The sequence below is a fragment of the Toxoplasma gondii genome, chromosome X, assembly GCF_000006565.2.
Source record: "Toxoplasma gondii ME49 chromosome X, whole genome shotgun sequence".
NCBI classification, from domain to species: domain Eukaryota; phylum Apicomplexa; class Conoidasida; order Eucoccidiorida; family Sarcocystidae; genus Toxoplasma; species Toxoplasma gondii.
Window position 1 is genome coordinate 6,194,407 of NC_031478.1, and position 22,264 is coordinate 6,216,670.

The 22,264-nt window shown below is 52.1% G+C and overlaps 2 protein-coding genes across 2 annotated transcripts; one reads left to right on the forward strand and one right to left on the reverse strand.

Moving 5' to 3' along the window:
- Positions 1 to 9: 9 nt before the first annotated feature.
- On the reverse strand, positions 10 to 12,790 carry TGME49_214270 (translation initiation factor IF-2, putative). Its single transcript, XM_018779639.1, has 16 exons — positions 12,236 to 12,790; positions 11,856 to 11,970; positions 11,050 to 11,499; positions 10,029 to 10,534; positions 9,184 to 9,536; positions 8,592 to 8,861; positions 8,120 to 8,244; positions 7,409 to 7,741; positions 6,575 to 6,814; positions 6,109 to 6,315; positions 5,468 to 5,690; positions 5,047 to 5,138; positions 4,460 to 4,581; positions 3,243 to 3,393; positions 2,163 to 2,372; positions 10 to 1,581 (listed from the first exon to the last, which is right to left on the reverse strand). The coding sequence occupies exons 2-16, from the start codon at positions 11,955 to 11,957 to the stop codon at positions 1,531 to 1,533; spliced, it is 3,435 nt and encodes a 1,144-aa protein (XP_018635744.1). The 5' UTR covers positions 11,958 to 11,970; positions 12,236 to 12,790; the 3' UTR covers positions 10 to 1,530.
- Positions 12,791 to 15,117: 2,327 nt separating this feature from the next.
- Positions 15,118 to 21,652, forward strand: TGME49_214280 (phosphoadenosine phosphosulfate reductase family protein). Its single transcript, XM_018779640.1, has 5 exons — positions 15,118 to 17,154; positions 17,646 to 18,113; positions 18,582 to 18,664; positions 19,130 to 19,316; positions 19,861 to 21,652. Exons 1-5 carry the CDS (start codon positions 15,959 to 15,961, stop codon positions 19,967 to 19,969), a joined length of 2,043 nt encoding a protein of 680 aa, XP_018635743.1. The 5' UTR covers positions 15,118 to 15,958; the 3' UTR covers positions 19,970 to 21,652.
- The last annotated feature ends 612 nt before the right edge of the window (positions 21,653 to 22,264 follow it).

The window sequence follows — 22,264 nt, forward strand, 5'->3', positions numbered from 1 at the left end:
TCAGTGCATGCGTTTTTTACGCTGAGGGAGACAGCTGAAACTGCGCTGGTCTGCGTCTCTGGCGAACGTGCAGAGACGCCGACGGCGCACACGAGTGGGAAGAAGCATTTGATTTTCAGTGCATGCAGAGGTTTATTTTTTTCAGTCTTTCTCTCAGGGAAAGCGTGGGTACACAGAGAATCCTTTGGCCGTCGAGGGGTCTGCGCGAATTGCGTATGTTTTGTAGACCGACGTTCGACTTTGTTATCACATCTTTCTTGCACTTTCCAGATCGTGTCATCGTGTGAATTCGAGAGGAATCTGTGCAGAGCGATTCACAGGCCAGACGGCTGGTGCAAATCCTTTGTGAAGCGTCGTTCTTTTCGCTTCTCAGCCCCTGCAAAACGTCGTGTCTTCGAATCGTCGCTTGTGAGCTCCGAAGCACGCATGCGTTTTTCTCGGATGCCGCAGCGCATGCAGTTTCAGAAGTGCCGTTGCACTTCGGGTCTCTCTTCTCGGGGGGGGCCGGGACTCAGGTCAACACAAACTGTGTCGTCTTTCTTGGAAGGCGAGGGACAGATGCTGAGTGTGGGGAAAAACTGTGAGGCTTCCTGTGCACAAACGTTTCAGTGTCCCCCGAGACTCGAGGCAGATATCAGCCGAAAGGCGGAGGCAGGTGAGAGGGAGTTTGAGGCCGGCGCGCAACGCGTTCGACTCTCTCGGGACTGTCGGCTGGCCATGGCCAGCTAAAAACGCGATGACAATCTACGCGTGCAGGAAGCGAGCGTCTGGGGACTTCCCTACACAAACGCTTTTGCTGGCGACTGTCGCCTTCATGTGCTACCCTGATGGAGGAAGGTTTTCCCCTCGATTTAACGTCCCCGCGTGCATTTCCGGCCTTCATGTACACATGCAAGACCGCCATCTGCCGCTGAGGTCGGGAGCTCTGCATCGACTCGGAATTCTGCGCATGCAGAAGAGACACGAATCTGCGAAACTGCTTCCTGCTTCCGAGGCGACGAAAGCACTGCCAGAATGTCGCGGAAAAGTCTCAAAAATCGCATTTCTTGAAAAGGAACCCGTTTCCTCTCAACACAATGCGGCAGCGTCGGAGCATGCCGTCCCCCGCAAAAACGTTTCGCCGATCTCTCGCAACCACCTGGCACATCACCACAAGCGGTTCTTCTGAAGATTCGAACGTCCCCGCCTCTCGTGAAAGAAAGCCGCTGCTCTTCTACCTCGAAAAAACCGTTATTCTTATGTATATCTATATATGGTTACAGCATCTATTTATATAAGTCGACACAGACGCATGCACGCAGGATTGAAGCGCAAGGTTCGACGCACAGGGGCCAGGAAAAGGCGGCCTTCAAAAGTCACTTTGTCAGAAGAGCAGAAGACTTTGGAGAGAAATACGCGTTGCATGCAAACGTACTTTCTTCTTCCCGGAGCAATGCATTTACGAAACTCACAAAATGCCCAGATCACTCCCCGCAAAACAGTTCCCGCGGCGCACGAGAAACGCGCAGTTCACGTTTTTTCTGAAAGTCTCTACTGGATGCCAAGAATCTTCTTCAAATGGATAACCGTCTTCCAGTCGTCCTGCATGCACATACACACAAAAGTTCAGTAGAACCGGGATGAGCCTTGGTGGCGCCCGTGCACATCCACGAATGCTTTTGTCGCGTTCCTTTTCTTGATCCCTCAACCCTCTGGCACAGCGCTCTTCAAAGGGCCTTAACTGGAGAGAAAAGAGACAGAAAACAGCTCGGACCTTGAACGATCTTCCTGCTTGTCGAGGTCTCGTCACCGCGACTCTGACGACAACCACACAACTCCTCTTAGGTAAAAAATGTGAGTAAACCTCACAGGAGACCGGGAAGCCCGCGGTAAATGTGCAGGCACATTCATCACTTTCGCCGAGCATTCCGATGGGTTCCGCGAAGTTCAGAAACGGTGGGCGTTCTCGCGAAAATACCTTTAAAGATGCATGCAACTGGAGGAGGTACCGGAGCGGCTTATATACGGTAGCGGAACCAAGCGCGCCCCCTGGAACGTTTCCGTCGTGTGGCGCGTGGAATCTGCATTTTTCGTGATATCCGCGTCCTTCATCCCCGACAGAATCTCGCAGAGCCTCTCGGCATCACTTCGAAGGCAAAGAACCGCAACAACTAACAACTCACCTTTGACATTTCGTCGCGGAAATGCTCCTTCAAACAGTCGATGGAGTCTCTCGTCAAGCGACTAACAAGCTTGTTTTTCGCGTCGAAGTGTCGACCAATCATCACCGTCGGTTCTCCAGCAATCTTTACACACACCTCCTGGCCCTTCGTTGCCTTGTCGCAAGGCTTCTTGTTCACCTCCAGAGACACCACGCGACCGATACGCAGATCCTGAAGAAATCGGAGGAAAACAATGCGCAAAAACTTATGCAGAGACACACATGCACACAACTGTATACATATATATATATATATATATATGCATTTAAATGTATTCGATGTAGCGGACTACATGTGTGTTTTTGTCAGCGTGTTTACGGGGGTGTGAGAAACGAATTGGGATTTCTAGGAGTGTTCGGTTGGGTTTCTGAGGAACGCAAGTGTAGAACGTCTCGCGCTTCTCCGAACAACAACCGAGGCACTGAGGCTTTTCTCTCCGCATCTGGGCATGCATTGTGCTTCATAGAAAAACGAAGCAAATGCGTTTCAAGAGCGGCATTCACAGGCATACGTATACGCATACCAGGACGCACGTACACAAGACACACACACACACAGACATCCATACCTGTGTAGACAGATATACACATTGTATCTATTAATATTATATATCCTTCAATGTGGCTGTCGCTGGAGCAAGACTCCTGTTTGTCTTGCATGAAACTCGAGAGGCTCAAATGTCGTGAACGGAGGTAGAAAGACTCAAATCCCCTTCTAAATAGACGCCATGAATTCCTTTGCATCTGCCTGACGTATCAAAAGACTTATGTCGCTTCAGAACTGCGAAGGCGCTCAACGCGGCTGCAACCGAGCACTTGCATCCATGCACACACATGCATACACACTCAAAAAGACGGATACACATTCACATAGATAACGGGATTGATTTAAATCTATGCATACACACATAGATAGACATAGCTAGACATACACACAGAGATCTACACACAGAGATACAGACATGTGCACATGCGAATGTGTATTTGTGTGGAACGCGTTTGTAGAAAATACCCGAGAGAGAAGTGGACGAAGAAACCTTACCCCTTTATCAGGAACGCAGAGGGGTGTCCCGACTTTGAGGATTCCTTCTTCGACAACGACGCCGAGAATTAACGGGTCTTTCTTGTTAAAAATGTACTGCGGCAAGACTCCCAAGATGCACGGGAAGATCGCCTCCTGTGCAACGGCCTTCCTGAAAGGAAAACGCAAGGAAGAGGAGAAACGTCGGTTCATGTCCGTCGACATGCGTCACTAGCGCGGGAGCCGAACCGCCAAGAAGACGCTGCGCAAACCATGCCGTTTGACGCGGCACTCGCCTTCGGCCTCTCTACGCAGTTCTACGCGTCACGCGACTGTGGCGACCTGGAGGGGTCTCGAGACAAGAAGCGATCCCTTCAGGTGCCTTCGCTTTTGACAGAAAGAAATCGGCGTCTTCACAACACAGCGTTGTCGCAGTGGTAGAAAGGACTTCTGAACGAAGGAGGTGGACGCATGACTGTCGCACGCGTCGAGCCCAGAAATCCAAAGTCGCCCACAGCCTTCAAGGGAAACCGAGAAATCATTTTTGCGCTTGACTCTTCAACTCCAACCACGAACGAGGCCGGAGTTGTACACACACCAGCGCACGGAACGCGAAAATGAATTCGGCATGAAGCAAGCCACAAGCCGCCACCGCACAGTTGTTCTCCAGCCGACGTCCGCCGCATGTCTCCCCAGAGACATCAAGGGAGACAGCGATCTTGTCAAACGACCCGTCCGCGTCGTCCGTGAACACGAGCATGTGATGAACGAACAGATCCATATAGGCATGCAAATACTTTCACACAGGCCAGTCCGCGTGAGTCGGAAACTCCTTGCACTGGGAAGGTCGACCTCAGTTTCTGGGAGAAAGTGTACGCTGTTCTACTAGGGGACAAACAGGTGGACGCTACGCAGCAGTCCTTGCATTTGTCTCCTAACAACCAACGTGGAGAACCTCCCTTCTACGCCCTTTCTGCAGATGCGAGACCGCGAAAACCTCAAAGGTCGACAGTCACACATATATCTGTACCTGGGCGACATGAACTTCGAAGTGAGGCCTTGCGTTCGGGCCTTGCCAGGCGCGCGGAGGCCAAGCAGCGCCGACAGACGAACATACACATACCGTTCACAGCGCTACTCGATAGAGGAAACCGACGCGAACAAGGCGAGGTGAAAAGCAGAGCGTAGGGATGGAGAGAGACGCGCTTCAAGGCCCCAACTCCGGCAGAGACACGTACTTTTTCTCTTCTTTCATGCTCTGGAAATACGCAGTGAACTCGTCGAACAGGTGATAAATGATCTCAGCTGTCATGATCTTGACGCCGAGGGTCTTCGCTTCCTTCTCCGCTTCGGGGTCAACCTAAAGAAACAAACGCACAGCGGAAACGATGCCTCTCAGACACCACCACTGTCCATTCCTTTTTCACGCTGACACCGACTCGAGAAACGCGAACGCGCGACAAACTGTGAGGCGTCGTCTGCGGCACCTCCTGCCTGTTGACGCCAAGCAGAAGAAAGGAGGGCAGCGCAACGCACGAGGAGAGGAAGGTGCAAAACCGACAGGGAGATCCAAGAAGCAGCGTTCTCCGCAGGCGACTCGGACAAGGAAGAAGAAGACCAGACACCGAAGAACCGCAAAGGGTGAGGGGAGAGCGACAAGCAGCAAGGAAAGAACAGCGGTTCTCAGATACACACCATGCAAGGCGTGTGTCGGACTTCGCAGCGAAGTTCAAATACAAACAAACCATATGTGGTTTTTCTTCTGCAGGTCCCCCTCGAATTCGTTCGCGACGAGGAAAGACGAGAACGACTTTTGTTTCCTTACTTTGACGTTGAACGCAAGGATAACGGACAGATCCGGTCGACCTTTCTCCCTCATGATACTCGCCTTCTTCACATCCTTCTTCTGGACTGTGCCTGAAACATCAACACACAAAGAGCGCACAAAAAAGAACTGGGCGCTCGGCCTTTCGAAGCAACGAAGGTCACACCCTTGGACTCCGCGGGAAACACTAAAAAGCCTCACCCTTCGCTCAAGCGAGCGACTGCATGCTGTCGCTCCCCTCGCTCTATCATCTGCTTCGCCTTCGCTCGGACTGTTCCTCCGGAACTGCAACGAAGCGACTGAACCTGTCAAACCTCACCGACACAAACAGAGCCGTGAATTCGAAGACGCGGACCACGACCCCGCTTCGCTGAGAGACGTCAACGAAACGAAGCTCCTCACGTCGGCGACCAACGCGTACCTATGTTGACTCCGAAGACAGGGATCTTGCTCTCCTGCAAAAAGACGAGAAGCGCTTCCAGACTCCCGAGAGTGCTTGCCATGACGTACACGCCGCTTCCGGTCCGATCGACAGACTTGAAAATGGATCCCATGTCGCTCATGACTTCTTCCTTCAAATCCTCGATGTCGTCGTCTTCTTCCACGACAAACACACTCGTGCCTGCCACCGCCTCTTCCAGGTTCTGCGCAGACAATGCAGTTCGGAAGTCCCCAGACACTCCAGCCATCCAGGCGCCTGGTGGAAACAAAGCTGCCGCCACACATGCACTCCCGTCGCCTCGCGCCAGGAGGGATAGACGGTAACAACTCAGTTGTACCTCCTCTACAGCAGACACATCCACCATCCCCCACACTCGCCTCCTGGAACGCGCCTAAACAGATCTCTCTGCGTACATCGACAACTCTACATCCGCATGTGTACGTCGCCTTCTACGCATCTGTGAGCATCTGCGCATCTCGGTGGAGCCCACGCTGTCGACATGTTTGCTTCGTAAAGGAAACGGAAGCGCGCCGTCGAGTTGAAGGGATGCGCGAGTCATCCAGCTGCCTGGCTGCAGGCGCGTCCGGAGAGACTCTGTTTCCTGACGTCCTCTTTCCTACCGGCGCAGAGATCTTCACTCCCATGGCCGCTTGGATGAAAGCATGCTGGATGTACTCCCCCTTGACGCGAAGCTCCTTCAGCGGTTGAGGCGTCAGCAGCGCGCGGATCGTCGTGACGATCGGCCCGCTCATCCCACACACCACAATCTTGTCTCCTTCGTACAGCGTCCCGTGAACGAGAATCACATCGATCGTCGTACCCAAGCCCTAACAGAGGGACATGCAAAAGGACGCGAAAGCAAACAAAAGAATGCAGATCATCCTCACGAAAAAGCCAGCACTCATCATCTTCAGAGTCTGCATCACATGCTACATACAAATATATATATATATATATATATATATGTAGATATAGATATATGTAGATATGTATAAATATATATACAGATGTTGATGTGGAAAGTGGTGACCGACAGGTACCTCCCGAGACGACGCGAGGACGGCTGAAGATTGGATCTGAACTTACATCGATCGCTTTCACCTCCAGAATGGTGCACTGGAGTTGTCGATCACCTCTCGCGAGTCGGCTGTCGACAGCTTCCTTGGCAATGGTTCTCTGCATCAAGGTCTGGTTAACCTGAACGACTAAGTTCAGCAGATCGGGAACGCCTTCGCCCGTGACGGCCGACGTTGGTACGACAGAGACGTTCTTCCTCACGTCTTCGTTCTCCCAGTACAGCCGGCAGTTGAAGCCTTCCTCTTGCAGCTGAAAAAAGACAGAAAGACTCGAGACTTCTTAACGGACGACCCACTCGAGCTGCGCGAGACGAACGTACACAGCAAAGCGCATACAGACGACGGAGACAGGGAACAGCGGCACACTGCGATTGCGTTTTTGCCTTGTTGAGTTCGTGGATCTTCCTCTCCCTGGAGGTTGAAAGGAAACAAGAGTTGTCACAGAGAGCACCAAGACGAGAGGAAGGAGGAGAAATGAACGAGAAAGGAAGTGATTCCTTTGAGAGATCAAGACAGCGAAAACACAAAGAAGAACAAAATGCGAAGACGTGGAGAGAGAACTGTCGAACACACAACACAAGGAAACAAGAGCGCGAATGCCCTTCCGCCCTTGCAACAGCTTCCACGGAGACCCGCTCCTGAATAACTTTGGAGGAAGCGAGCGCTCTTTTTATTCTCCTTTGTCTCTGAAAGGAAGTGCTCTGACGAGCAAATCGGACGCGAAAGACGGTTTTGTCCGACCCAAGAAGGAACATGCGGTACGAGACCCCTCTCTCTTCCAGTCGCGCGTATTGCCGCAGAGCGCCCCTACGCAAAAGAGAGCAACTGAGGCTTTGATTTGTACCTGAGTGATGGCCTCCATGGCGCGCCTGTCAAATTCGTCTCTCGTCGAAGGCCCTTGCGACGCGAGATGCTTCGGAATGTCGTGCTGCCATGGAATGCTGTTCCACCCGTACAGGCGATCGATTTTGTTCAGCGCGATGATGAACGGACATTTTTTCTGCTTCAGCAACTCAAGAGACTCGCGAGTCTGCTGCTCCATTCCATGCATGATGTCTACGACGACGATGGCCAGGTCGCAGAGAGATGACCCCCGCGCGCGCAGATTTGTGAAGGACGAGTGCCCCGGTGTGTCGATGATCAACAGGCCTGGCAAACGAAGCTCGGCCTTGCTGAACTGAAAAAAAAACATTCGCAAACAAACCACGAGAGACGCGGTTAAGCGCGAGGACGGGCCAGGTGCTACACGTTCGCCGAGAAAACAAACGCGAAAAACGGCTTCCGAAGCAGTGCTCTCTGCTGCCGACGTGACGCCGTCGAGCCTCTCCAACACCGACTCTCACTCGTGCGTCCACGCGCGAAACTAGAGAGCCATTGCACATACAAACGGATACGCGTAGACGCAGTTGTGAAGGTAGTAGGCGACAGAGGAAACACAAGAGACAATCCGACAAGGCTGGAAATGCAGATACATACATCTAAACATGTACATATATATATATATATATGAGAATTGCGTGAGAACGAGAGAAGCGCATCTTCTTCCTGCTCGTACCTTTCTGCACTGTTCCACAAGAGCCTCGGGAGGGAAATACGTCGCACCGATCTGTTGAGTGATTCCTCCCGCCTCGTTGTCTTGGACGTTCGTGTGTCGTATCTTGTCCAGAAGTTTCGTCTTTCCTGGAAAGAGAAAGAACATCACTCGCAGTCGAAAACGCACATTCTTTTCCGTGAGACATGCATGCAAAGCAGAAGAACGGTCTCCGCTAGCCAGCCGGCGCTCACGCGATCGTACGAGGAGAACCTCCGTCGCACTGCGAGCACCCGACTCTGATCAGGACTCCTCGAGACCTTCTCCGCAAGCCTTCCCCTCCAGCTGGTAAGAAACCGCCCAAGACCGAACGCGTTCAGGAACGTCGGAAGTTCGTACATGTCTCCCTGCGCTCTCGCCGCCGTTGCGACTCCACCAGTTTCTTTTTTTTTCTCTCTCGAGACTCCTGTGCGGAGCGGCTGAACTGTGAACGAACCTGTATCGACATGGCCCAGAATGCAGACGATGGGAGACCTGAGCTCGACTTCCTTCTTTTTTTTCTCCGCAGCCTCTTCTTGGGCCTTCTTCTCAGCAGCCGCAGCGGCCTCGACCGCTGCAGCTGCTTCCATGGCGGCTCTCTGCCGCGCGTTCGCCCCTCCCTTCTTCACTTTCTGTGATTGCTGCTCCTTCTCGGTGTTCGTCTTCGCGTCCGGAGAGTCGCCGTCGTCGTCTAATTCGTCCAACAACTCCTCCCAGTTTTCATGAGCTGCGACCAGACCAGGGCAACATGTCAGGCACGACGAAGCGACTGAGCCTGGGGAACTGCAGGTCAAGCGTTTATCCGGATTGCGACGTACAGACGCAACTCCCAACACCATAAAAAAAGATTCAATTCACAATCGCTGCGAAAACTCGGAAACCGAGTCCACGTGAACGCTGGTTCTCGGCACAGACTGAGCTGATTTCTACAGAACACAGGGGCAAACCAAGATGAAACGGAAACGATGAGACAGCACCAAGGACAAAGGGATACTGGCGTCGACAGGAACATGCAATCGACGTTTTACCAGAGTGCCTCAGCGACCCACCTGGCTCTTCCTCTTTGCGTTTTTTCTCTTCTTCTCTCGGTTCTTCTTCGCGTCTTCGGGAGGACTCCGCTTCCTCGGCATCCTCCGGTGTCTCTGTCTTCTCTTTCTTCTTCTTCTTCTTTCCGTCCACGGCGCGCGAGCTCTTCTTCTTGTGGCTTGTCTCGCTTTGATCCTCGCCAAGTACGACGCCCTTTTCTTGGAGCTGTCGCAGAAAGGCTTGCTGTCGCTCCCTCTCTTTCTTCTCCTTGGAACTCAGCAGCTTCCCTTCTTCCTTCAAACGCTGCTTCCTCTCAGCTCGTCTCTGCTCTCTCAGTGCGCGCTCCTCTTGCCGTCTCTTCTCCTCCTCCTCTTCTCTGCATAAACGAAATAAAACAACGGACGGCACACCCAGTTCATACATACACACATAACTACGTATATACATCTGTGTGTATATGTATATATATATATATGAATATGTTTGCAATGTCTATATGGATATGCAGGTCCTGAGAGAACACACAAGTAGCGCCCGAGCCACAGAATCACAGCTCCACAAAGGCGAAACAAAGAGATTGCGGACTTCAAACGGAGCGCCACACACGGCAACTAGAGATCTCCAGATTATAACGCATGTCTGCCATGCATGTGAACCTACGGAGACGGAAACAGAACTCCAAAGGAGAGACACCGAGTAGGTACAGGAGGATCCCCCTACAGGCGGACCGGAGTAGAAGCGAGAGGGAAGTCTAGACCCACACCGGGCGTCGCACATCGAGGCCAGAAACAAGCAGCCTTCTTAACTCCTGGTCTAAAGAGTCAAAAAGAACTGCTGCGCACAGCGACAAGAACTGCAGGGAACTCACCGCTTCCTCTGTTCTTCCTCCTGGCGCTTCCGCTCCTCTTCCTCCTTCTTTTGACGTTCTTCCTCTTCCTTGAGAAGTCGAAGACGCTCCTGCGCCGCTCGCGCGGCAGCACTCAGAGGGCCTTTTTTCGCGGGGGGTGCCGGTTTGGTTTCGTCGTCGCTGTCGTCCTTCTTCTGAGCGACTTTCTTCTGAGCTGCCTGCTTCTTCTTCTGCTTTTTCAACTGATTCTTCGTCAAACCGCCAGGAGCAGCTCCACGGCCTTCTGCCTCTTCATCGGAAACAGCCGGCTTCTCGACTGTAACAGGAGCCGCAGCGGCGGCAGCCACCGGAGACGCTCCCTTTTTCGCTGGACTTTCCAACTCTGCAAGGAGATCATCGAGGTCGTCAGCTTCCTTTTTGTCCTTCTTGCCCTTCTTGCCCTTCTCTGCTACCGCAGGCGACTCCGCCTTCCCAGGCACACTTGCTCCGACTTCCTCAAGAACAGCATCCAAGTCGTCATCATCTACCTGTTCGTTCGCACGCAGAAAGGCATTCGTGGATCTTTTTTGGCATATCCATAAAGTGCAGACTGCGTTGATACAACGGAAAGAACCGGTATCCACGGAGTGTAGATGTGGTGAAGACAAGCGTATATATATATATATATATATATGCATATATTCTCTCGGGGTAACGTGTAAATACCCTGGAGACGCACATGAAGAGATGCACAGTCAGCTAAAGGCTGGCGTTTAAGGTCGAACTCAGGAACGGTCGAATGATGCTTGTAAGTCTTCTGAGTGAAAAAAGTCCTGGAAACAAATCGTCTACGAAGCTTGGAATACAGATGCATAGTACTTGAAGCGCTGAGAGTGAATCGTGTCTCTAGACTGTTGTGTGGAGGCAACCGCTTCACTTTCGGTCCACCAGTGACCCATGCATAACGGCGCAAGGTATAAAATTAAAACAAGACGTCTACGTTTGGCGCGACCCTCTCTTCGACAGGTGAGGCCTCCCCTGAATGTCCGGCAAAACGCCTTACCTGCTTCCCCTTTTTCCCCTTTCCTTGGGCCTTTTTGGGCGAAGCCTTCGCCTTCCCTTGGGGTCGAGACGGCTGCGCCTTTGTCTTTAGCTCCTCGTCTGAATTATCGGACTCGCGTTCGGACTTCCTTTTGCCTCCTCCCTTCGCGTTCTTCGATTCCTCGTCACTCGACTCGGCTTCCTTTTCGTCTGCAGAGGACGAAGACTCGACCTTCCTCCCCGCCTGCTTCGGAGCGGCCTTGCCATCACGCGCCTTCGACTTGTCCTCGCGCTCGCTTCCACTCTCGCTGCCGCCTCCACTCTCACTTTCACTCTCACTTCCGCTGGCGCTTTCGCTCTCACTGTCACTGTCAGACTCGCTGCTGGAAACGGCGAGGGCGAATCTGCTGGCACCGCGCCGGGGACGCTCGTCCTCGCTGGAGTCCTCGCTCGACGACTCCGAGTCGGTGGACTGAAAAATAAAATGCATGGTGAAAGGCGCGAAAAGAAGGCAATGTCCATGTCTCCCGATGCCCCCCTGTTTCCTTCGCCGCGACAGTGAAATCTACTCTGGAGGCGACGCACGCGACAGAACTGAAGAACGCCTTGGTGATCAGAACTGGAACCGGGCATGAATGAACCGTGGATTCGCAAGAGGTGTGTATCTGAAGTCAATAGGTCCCGACAGGGGCAAGAGGGAAATGAAAACTGGAGAAAAGGGAGTGCCGACGCTGAAGTAGGACTGAGCCGTTTATCGAGGTGGGGAAGAAAAACTGTTGGCCGCTAAAGTGGAGAGCGGCAAACACAAAGCAAAAGCGGCACACTCACATCCGCAGCTGGAACGGGCGTCGGCTTCTTTGCTTCGAACTCCTCGTCACTGGACAGGCCACCGCGCCGTCCACCTCGACCGCCTTTCTTCTTCGGCGCCATCCTGGAAGACGCACTGCCATTGAAAACAAAAATAATGGCACAGACAAGTACGACAGATGATTGTCTCACCCGGTTGGATGCGAAACAGAGCAAGCGAGGAAAGCTTGGGCGCCATGCGGCGAACACGGACAGGAGTAGCCAGAGGAAACAGGAGGAGAAACCAAGAAAAATACGGAAGTGACAGTGACTGCAGCAACAGCGGAACCATCCCAGACAGGCCCACAGTTTCGCGAGGTGTGTAGTGTCGGCCGAACAATAGAGAGCGAACGTTTGCTTACCTGAAGCAGCTTTGTGCGGGAAAGGAACTTTTGCGCAAGTCGGGGACCGTGCACGACGACGGCGGGGGGTGAATGGAAGATCAAAGGAGTAAATTCATACTATGGCAATGGATTCGGTGGCATTCCCTCGAATTCGCTGGCTGAGATTCCTTTGGCGGTGCTTGGAAAATGTAACCAAGAGACAGCAAGAAAACTCAGGGACCGCGCTGTGGCGGCGGGGGTTGGGGGAAGACAAATCCGTTCGTTTCTCCCTCAGAGAAGCACGGACAGACAGGATCAACGAAGTTCGAACTCCCAATGCAAGGACGAAACTGGTAAGGAGTCTAAGAATGCTTAAAACGCAGCAAAGAGGCACGAAACCGGCGAACGTTCTGGTCCGCGGTGTGGGGAGTGACTGAGCACGACGAAAAGGCGTCCGGTGCGCTACTTCGCGTCTACTGCAGTGGGAAACCGCGGGAAACGGCGCCGAGAGAGGCACCTCCCGTGGCGTACAGACGAATTCTAGTTTTTAAAACGGGCGCTGGAGAGACCCCGGCGCCCTCAACAGGAGCAAGGAATGAAAACAAAAAAACAAAGGTGGACCGCCCCCAGGCGCAGTTGCAGGTGCGCAAGCTTCGCTCGCGAAGCCCCGGGGAGTGTGCAAGTAGAGGCGGTCACACCGTCCAGCTCTTGGTGTTTTCACAAAGAAGCGGACCATCCCCCTCTGCTGTCTCCGAAAAACGCCGACACAAAGCGCTTTCAGCAGGAATCTGCTGCTGTTCAACAACCAACACAGAGTCCGTTCCGGTGGTTGTCAATATTGCATGTTCAATTGAAACTGGACAGCCAAGGACTCGCGGTAATGGCTGCAAAACAAAACATAACTTCCCGTTGGAGTCGGAAGCCTCGTAACAGTCGCTGCATGTCACTTTTCGGCTGGGAACGTTGTTCCACCGCTTTTGCCCAGGAAGCATTTCGCACTTCTCCGTTTTCAGCTGCGCCATAAGCTTAGACACAAGCCGTACATCTACTGTGATATTGCCAGTATACAGTGTTGATTTTTTACAACAGCTGCACTCCGTGTTCCGCCGCTTAATCACAGTCTGCTTGTCAAGTTCTGTGTACCTTTCTAGGAGAACACTCCGTACTTCAGATGACACGTAAATAGTTCGCTTATGGTACTAGGAATTGGGAGATCGCGTAGAAACGACCTTAAAACTTTACCAGTCAATCGGTACAGGAAAGTTACCCTATGTTCCGTAAGAAGTCAGCTGAGTGGGAGGCGATTCACTCGCAGTAGCAGCCGTCCCTGAACGCGTTCTGCATCTGACATACTTTCCTGCACTTTGCCCAATATTTGCCATGATTCTTCATTCTTTAAAGTCCGTACACGTGCTAACGGCGAAAGCTTGTGTCTGTTCCAGTGGCGATGAGCAAAAGAGCCGACCGACGGGTGCGCTACTTCAGAGCATCTAAGTGCTTGTTCCGCCTTCCGTGAGGGTGTCTACCTTGCAGAATTCAGACAGAAGATCAAGTTCTTTGCCTGGGTATTTTTGCGTTCCGTACATGTGTAGGCAAAAGATATGTTATACAGGTTCTTGACCTGCGCAGTCTGCGAGGCACACACAGGTAGAACGACCTCAGCGCCTATGAGCGTAGGATACGCGGAATACAGCTCTCTGCAGCCCACCAACTTCGTGAGCACCCTTGTTGTTAGTGTAGACGTACAAAGACAGTGTCATTAGTTGGATGTTTCAGGTCACAAATGAAACAGCTCTCTGGAACCCTCCTGCTTCGAAAGAGGGGACAAAGCCTAGCAACAAACAACTCCGTAGAAGGAACGAGGCAAAATGCGGATTCGTATGGACGCAATCCACAGTTCCCCAGGATTTAGTTTTAGTCACATGACCTCGTTTACCTTGTATAGGCAACATGTCAAATGAGTAGCACTACTTTAACTTAGGTTGGAGTTTTTGCCTCAGCAGTACACGCGTCCGCGAGGGGGATGCGTGTATCTGTTTCACAGGTACTACTGTTTATGGCTTGGCAAGACTCTTTCTCATTGCCAACGAGCACAAGAAAGCGCTGCGTTCTATAAACTCGTGCGAAGGCGTCTGCCAGCAGTCAAATATTTCTAAACTGAACGGTCCTCACCGTGCTTCACTACCAGACAGCAGGCGGCGCTCGTTCCAAGTACCATACCATGCAGAACGGATAAGCTTTCCAGAAAGGAGTACTTGTTTGCCAGAGGTTTCCGCTATCTGGGGGTCCCCTTTAAGGTTGTCGGCGAATTTCCACTCTTCGCGCTTGAATATTTCTGGAGATGGCAAACTTCTGGGACGTTGTGTGAGCGCGACCCGTTTCGTTTCCTGCAGCTGCTCTGAGGGAAGTGTGCTGGGTTTGCGAATCCTCCCTCAACTTTTGACTTTCTTTCCACTCCAGATTCTTACTCTCTTGCTACCTCTCTCTGTGCTTGCATTCGTGGGTCTTCATCCGTGAAACGTACCGTCTTGGCGGAGCCGGAATTCCGTGTTTTTGCACCACCGACGGCAGATCGTCGTTTTACTCTTGAATGTACCATGTCAGGAACGGAGCTGAATGAGGAGTCTGGGTGTTCTTTGCCCTTCTCTTCTCGACTGCAGCCGGTAGTGGGTCTCTTTTTGCCTCTTAAGGAGCATTTCCTTGATCTATGATCGGGTTTTAAATGTAGTATTTCCTACCTCCACTCTGTTCCACTTTTTGATACATGCGCAGAAACGTTGCATTAGCTGTCGCTGCCGAGCCGACACGCGCAAGCTACGAGGTCAGAGCGGTTTCCAGTGGCAAAAAGCTTTTTGTCTCTCGCATTTGACTCGGAACGTCTCCTCGGTTTGTTTCTTGTTTTTGACGATCCTGGCTTCCTCGCCGGATTGGTTTCGTGCTTGTCGTGACGCAAAAGACAACTGCAAAACCCCGGCGTGTCGAGCGCTTTCGTCCGGCAAGTCGGTCGCTGACGTTTCCCCGTGACTCTTCGTATGCTCTTCATTTTGTGTTTTCTGCTTTTCTAATCTTTTCGCCCTCAGTCTGTCTCAATTTCTCCGTCTTGCGAGGTCGGCACAGATCCCCCCTCTTCTTCGTTGAAGCGCTTGCACGAGCGCTGCGCAAAAGACCCGCCGAGATTCCTGTGTCGCTCACAGGCTCTTCTGCTTCTACTTCTCCCTTTTTTGCTGGACCCTTTCTTCCTTGCCTTTTTCTTCTTTAATCCCCTGTTTTCTCTTGCCCACTTTCCTTCTCGTCTCCCTGTATCCCCTGCTCTCCGCTGCAAGCAGCTAGGTTCGCTGTGTCTCTGTTTGGCCGTCTCTCGCTTTCCTCTCGCTCCCTTCCTTCTCTTTTGTCTCTCTTCATTCGTGGCTCCTTCCCTTCTTAACCCTTTTCGATTTTCCACGTTTTCTTTTTCCACCCTGTCTGCGATCCTCTATTCTTGTGGCTGTCCTCTTTCGCTGGATTAGCGCCTCTTTGCGACTCCAGCCCGGCCGTCTCCCACTGCGTCTTCCAGTCTCGAGCTCACAATTCAATTCCTTGTCCCCTCTATGTCCCGACTCGTTCTTCTCTTTCCTGTGTCTCCAGCGTCGCCCTTTCCAATTCCCTTTCCTTTCGTCTCTCGATGCGCATGTGTATCTCTTCTGTCATCATCTCGTCGTTGAACCGTTCTTCCCTCTGTTGTTTCCACTGCTTCCTTGCGTCTACTTTGCGTACACGACTTCAATGCGATTGCGTTTCACGACTCGAGGCGACGGCGCTACCTTTGGCCTCGCCCATCCTCTCTGTGCCGCCTCGACTTCGGCTCCACCTGCCGTCACTATGGCGCTAGTTGCAGCAGCTGCTGCCTCTGGAGTCCACTCTCCTCCCTCTTCTCCTCTCGTTGCGCCTCTCGCTTACCCTCTCACTTGCCCTCTTTCTTCTCCTCGTTCGTCCTCCTCGTCTCCCTCTGTGTCGCCAGTGTCTGTGTTCCCTGTGGAGTCTTCTTCCGCTGGTTCTGCGTCCTCGACGCCCGTTGCATGCACTTGCTCGTACGCGAACTCTGTCACTCCTTTGTGTTATCAAAATTCACATCTCCCGCATCCTGGCCCATCCTCGACTTTGACCTCCACCTCTGTGTCTTCTGTATCTTCTTCTGAGCGTCCGTCGCCACCTGGCTCTGCAGGCGCTTGTCTGTCCTCAGTCTCTAAGTCTCTCTCTGCTTATGAATCTCTAGTTGTTTCTGAATCTCCTGCTGCTCCTGAATCTCCCCCCGCTGCTGAAGCTCGCTCTGCTTCGTGTGGGGTCGCTGGCTGTCTCCACGGAGACGCAGGGTCTGTGAGAAGCTCAGCAGGGTGGACTCGGCGGAAGGAATCAGTTAGCGCGGCGCCAGAGAGACAGGGCGATGGACGAGACAGAGCCGCCTGCGCTCGAGAGAGGAGCGAAGGAGTCATTCGCGAGGACAACGTGAAGTCAACTGTCTCCTCGGAGGCCAGCGAAAACGGGCGTTTCGTCCAGTCTCAGGGCCGCGTCCAGATGGAGCGACGGAGAGCATGCAGAAGCTCAAAAGGGGAGACGAACGGCGCTGACAGCGGCCTTCCGGAAAACGCGAACAACAGGGGTGAGGCTCTTTGGAGTTTTGCTGCCTTCAAAGAAAGTGTGGCGTTGCTTCGGCGAATCGAAGCAGCCATCGAGGAGGGAACGCACGGAGGGCTGGAACCTCAGAGGCTGCGTCACGCAAGTGCGGAGAAAGAACTGTTGACAGAGGGGGACAAGGAGACAGAGCAGGGACGGAACAGAGCGACATGCTCGCATGGGAGATGTGCTACAGAGGAAGAGAGAGAGGAAGAGAATTTGACCAGACAGGAACAAGACGAGATGACGCCGGCGGTCATGGCAGGCTTGCTCAGGAACGGCCTCGAACTCCTCGTCGACGCATTCAGGTGAGTCTCGAGCTTTTGGTATAAACTTGGCGTCTTCTTCACCCAGGCTCTGTCGTTCTAAGGCGTTCGTCAGAGTCCCCCAGGTTCTCGTGGGGAACGCTTTCTTGTCAGGCCTTCGTCTCCTTGTATTTGGGTCCCCGCGTCCTTTAACGATGCCCGGACTCTCTCTCTCTCTGTGTGCCCAAATATGTGTGTCTCCTTCTCTTGTGAGTTTAGGTTCCCAGCTCCTTTTCGTCCTTCTCTCTCCCTCTTCTCCTTATATCTCTCCTCTCCCCTGTCTTCTGTCATCGTTCCTCGTCGCTTCTCCCAAAAGCTACGTAGCTGTCGCCGCGGGCTTTTCCCTGTGGCGTTTCTCATTTATAATGTGGTTTCTTTACGCTACGTAGTCCAGCTGTGAGCTTCATGTGTTTAATGCCGACCTTGTACGGAAGCTATGCTGACTGTTTCTTGCCTTTCTCTTCTGCCTCTCTTTCGGGGTCCGTTTCTCGCAGACTGTTTGGTCCTGAGTCGGTGATTCTTTCGTTCAACGGGGGCAAGGATGCAGTGGTTGCTCTGCATCTGTATCGCGCCGCTCTCGCGAAATTCTTACTGTCGCAAGACAACGTTGGCCGCAAGGAGGGAAAAGCGGTTTTCAAGTCCTCAGCGCTTCTCGCTGGTGCCGAGACGCACAGCAGTTTCGAAGCAGGCGACCGAGAAAGAGACACCCAGAGCATTGAGACGCATTCATCAGGAAGGGCGACATCGTCGGCGAGGAGTTCGCGGAACGTAAATCGATCTGAAGAAGGATGGGAAGAAGAGAAGAAAGTCCAAGACGAGGAACAAGACTCTAACCGCTTGGCGAGTCTTTTCACCGGACTGCCGAGACCCAAGGCAATCTACTTCCACGGCAACGAAGAGGAGTTCGAAGAAGTCGCCGATTTTGTGGAGCACACTGCAAACGAGTTCGAACTCGATGTCAGGTGCGAGATTTCACTAAATGAGACACAGGGCCTCGCAGTGTCGGAAAGGAGCGCATCTGTGTCCATGAAAGGCCAACCACTCAAGGATCAAAGAGACTTTGAAGAACATGAATCTAAAAAAAACCATTTATCCACGTTTACATCTGTGCGTGTGTGAATTATTTCGATACCGTTATCCATGCTTTCTCCTACAATGACCGTATCACGTGCTGTTACTTATCTCTGTATAGCGACAAACAGCTTTGCATATGTGAGTTCGAACGTCGCCGTTCTTGAATGCAGTAGCTGAAGCAGAAAGACGAAAACGAGTTGTCGGCTTTCCATGGCAACTCATTCCACTTCAAAGACGGTGAAGCGCCGTCATCAAAGGGACCTCGAGCCTTTGAGGCCCGCTGGTATTTCTTACTACAGAATAGTCGATATTCATGTTTGTCAGTTTCGATTTGTGTTGTTGTTCTATCCTCGCAGTATTTATCACTGCGGTCTGGCAGAAGGCGTTCAAGATTTCTCTTCCCGCTTTTCTCACTTGCGCCCGTTGGCGTTCGTTCTCGGTGAGTCGCACTCTCGATCTTCGCTTCTGAAACACCCGAGTGGGGGTGGCCGAGGACTCACATCGCCGATTCACAGAAAAGACTCAGCTGCATGCAGCCAGACAAAGATCTCCGGGATACTTCTAGCCTCGCTACATTCTTGGGTGGAGACACTTGTCCAAATATATATATATATATATATATATACATCTTTCTCGTTCTTGTTTTCCGCACAACTGAAAGCACCTCTGCATATATATATATATATATATATATATGCATAGTTTTGTGTGAGGATGTAGGTGTGCCTGTATGTGGTCTATTTGTGAGCCTTAGTTTTTGAGGTCCGTTCGGGTCTCTGTATGTGTCACCATTTTATGGGGTAGAGGAGCTCGGTTGGAAGCTGTAGTCATTAACGGTGTTGCTTTGGTATACAAAGGGACGTTCATTTTCGCATTTCTTTGTATGTGCTCGCTGCGTTTTCAGGCACTCGGGAGGGTGACCCGAACACCGCGCATCTTCTGCCTATGCAAGCGTCCAGTTCGTGGCTGCCTGCCTTTCTGCGGGTGCATCCTCTCGTGGGATTCCGGTACGGCCACATATGGCATTTCATTCGTCACTTCGCGCTGCCCTACTGTGTCCTCTACGACAGAGGCTACACCAGCATCGGAACGTGAGTGCAGCAACGGGGCGGCGAATCAGAAGAAAGTCAGTATTGTGGAGGCGTTAAAAACGCGCGCTTTCGCGCGTGTTGACAAGACTGAAGAGCGGAAGAAATGCTCGCACGTGCCAAGGGACAGCGGTCGGCGAGGAGAGAGGAGCTGTTGAGCTCTGGACAGACTCCTCGGTCTGTGCAGCTAGGCGCAAGATCGAGGGTCAGCATGCGCTTGAGTCGAAAACGACAAGACACCGTGACGATCGAAACGTGGCATCGTGCGGCTTGGCTTCTCGGTGTTTCGGGGGGGATGGGCAACTGCAGAATGCTGAATCAGAGAGGCACTATAAAACTGTTTTTTGCGTCTGGTGCTGCGTGGCTGAAGCCGAGTGCGGGCGCAGGACGGGTCTCGTTTTGGCTCTAACGCTAAGGCAGCGAAAAGAGAAAACCTAAGCATGGTTCTTTGCTTCGGAGAGAATATCCTTTCCGGGCGGCGTGCCGCGAACGACAAGCGCGAAGAACTGAGTGTCGTTTCTGACTGTGTTTTTCTTTGTTCGTCCAGGAAAAAGAACACGAAACCAAATCCCCATCTTTTCTGTTCGGAGACCGGGTTGTACGCGCCTGCGTATCTCCTCGCAAACTGGGCAGATGAAAGATCTGGAAGAAACTGAAAGATCCGACGGAGAGTGTCGGAGATATCCTGACTGGCAGATCGCGTCTTGTGCGCAGTCGCGCCTCTTTCTGTTCGTTGTCCCTCGGCCGCTGCGTTGTACAGACAAATTGCTGGCGTTCTTGCTCGACCGTTATCACTCTCTGTGATCGCTTTCTTCCTTCCTTTCTCTATCCGCGCTCTACTTCGTAGAGGCGTGGTGTGGCGTCTTTTCTTTGACTTCTCTTTGATGCTGTGTTGTATTTCAAGCTCGTCCGCAGATGTCTCTACCCCGACTTTCCTTCCTGCCTTGATCAGTCGCGTCTCACCTTTGAACATAAGCTCTTGTCGAGCTGTGTGTTAGTCTCTGCCCCGTCCCCTGTGCCTCTTTTTGGTTGTTAACTTCGTCGCCACGCATGTTCATGTTCTGCTTTTCCACACTTCAAAGTGCTTTGGCTGTATGTAATACGTGTCGGGAGTATGCTTCCACTTTCTCTTTCTGGTCAGTCGCTTGTTTCGTAATAAGCGTCTCCTGTCCAATATTCCTCTCCCTCGGCCACATTATTCCACCTCGCGGGCGGCAAGACTCTGCTAATCTCGCAGCAACATGGATAGAACGTTCGATACATAGTCTCGTGACACTGTTGCGGGCACTTTTACTCTGTTTTGTCGCTCTGTAGGCTTCTCCCCGCAATCGCAGAGTAGCAACCGTCTGAATTTTCAGACCAGATTGGTGCACAGAGCGGCATACTGTACTGAGCTTATCTGCCTATCTACAAACGTAGATGCTAACCAGGGGCCGCCGTTGTGCACGGGTGAATTAAGCCCGAATCGGTGGTCTCTGCTTCTCTAATTTTTTTTGTTTCCACGCTGAGATGGCAAACACCGGGCTTACCCTGTTCTGTCGGGGAATCATCTGTATTCCTTTGTCTTCTGGATGAATCGCATTCTGGCTGCATCCCATGTTCGGGTGCTTTTTCGGGGTTCAGTCTAGAGGGGGTAGCGAGACGAACTCGAAAGATGTAGGTTTGGTTTCTCGTTTGTTCATCCGTCCGGCTAGCAGACCTGTTTTACGAACATAACCGAGTGTTTTGTTGTTGTAAACAATGTCCGTCGATAACTTTGTTTGGGCGGGTCCCACCTTCTGCAGAGATCGCATTGGCACGTCAGTTTCGCAGTTTCTCCGAGCGTCGAGAGCCGAGGTGTTTGTACAGCCCACGTGTGGTCAGAACTTTCGCCATGGGTGCTTTTTTTATACACGGATTCTGCACAAATAAATATGTTTTACAACGCTTTACCGCATACGCAATGTCCATCTGCCATCTAGATAGTATCACCCCTCTCAGTTTTTCAGTGTCTGGCGGATTTGCAGCCAACCTGCTGCAGGACGGTCACGTTACGTCCCCGTTCTCGCAGGATTCTTTCGACAACGGGATTCCGGCTCCCCCCAATCACACCCGTCTGTTCGCCCCGGGAAACGCTGCGCCTTGCTGCGAACTCGTCCGCTTTTCGCGAAACCGAAACGCCTCGTGAACTGTGTATTTTTTGCGTTGAACTCACGGAATATGGCTCTCCTGCTGGCCGTCACCAGTGTTTTGACGGTGTCAGTGCGATAACAGTCATTCAATGTTCTGAATTGAGATGCTGGCCTCGTGGCTTGTAGTACTTCGAGAACGTTGAGTCGTAACTTGGGTGTGCATACCACAACTTGAGTTCCCATGTCATGTCTCTCGAGCGCCCACACTTCTCCAAAGAACTGAATATCCCTTGCCCGTTGTTCTATGCCCTGAGCGTGTGGCCTGGAGTGGCGAAGGACGAGAAAAGCGTTTGTGTGTGGATATAGATACCGAATCGATAGGTAGATCTGTATAGAGAACAAACACAGAATAAGGGTTTACCTCTTTGCAGTCCTACGAGTGCTTGAAGTAAAGAGGAGAACCGCGTCTTAGCATACCTACACAGGGGCATAAAGTGCGTCAGCCAAATGAGAAAAGAAAATTCAAGAGAAGTTCCTGTTCTAAGGGTGATCGTTGTTCTTGTTTCATGACGTACCCGACACAGCACATCATCAACGAACAAAATTTTCTTGGTTCACAGGCCACCGTCACAAGCCTTCGGACATCTCGTGTTTAGTAGTTTGTTCGTTTTTTATGCCAGGTGACATTTGTGAGCTCTTGCCTGAGAGAAATCGTGTACGAAAAAAAGTATGAACGCGAATATCCAGATCACGTGTTGCTTGTTAATGCAATACGTGCAACGGTCGGTGTCCTCGTTGTGCAGATGAATGGGAAAAAGTGGAGTTGTCTGGTTGTGGACC

Excerpts from the sequence above, each read along its gene's own strand:
- TGME49_214270 (XM_018779639.1), bottom strand. The coding sequence starts at position 11,957 with ATGGCGCCGAAGAAGAAAGGCGGTCGAGGTGGACGGCGCGGTGGCCTG. Across the intron at positions 7,742-8,119 it reads TTGTGGAACAGTGCAGAAAG|TTCAGCAAGGCCGAGCTTCG; the intron begins GTACGAGCAGGA and ends TTTTTTTTTCAG. Across the intron at positions 2,373-3,242 it reads TCTGCGTTCCTGATAAAGGG|GATCTGCGTATCGGTCGCGT; the intron begins GTAAGGTTTCTT and ends CGATTTCTTCAG.
- TGME49_214280 (XM_018779640.1), top strand. The coding sequence starts at position 15,959 with ATGCGATTGCGTTTCACGACTCGAGGCGACGGCGCTACCTTTGGCCTC. Across the intron at positions 18,665-19,129 it reads CCCGTTGGCGTTCGTTCTCG|GCACTCGGGAGGGTGACCCG; the intron begins GTGAGTCGCACT and ends CTGCGTTTTCAG. Across the intron at positions 19,317-19,860 it reads GGCTACACCAGCATCGGAAC|GAAAAAGAACACGAAACCAA; the intron begins GTGAGTGCAGCA and ends TTGTTCGTCCAG.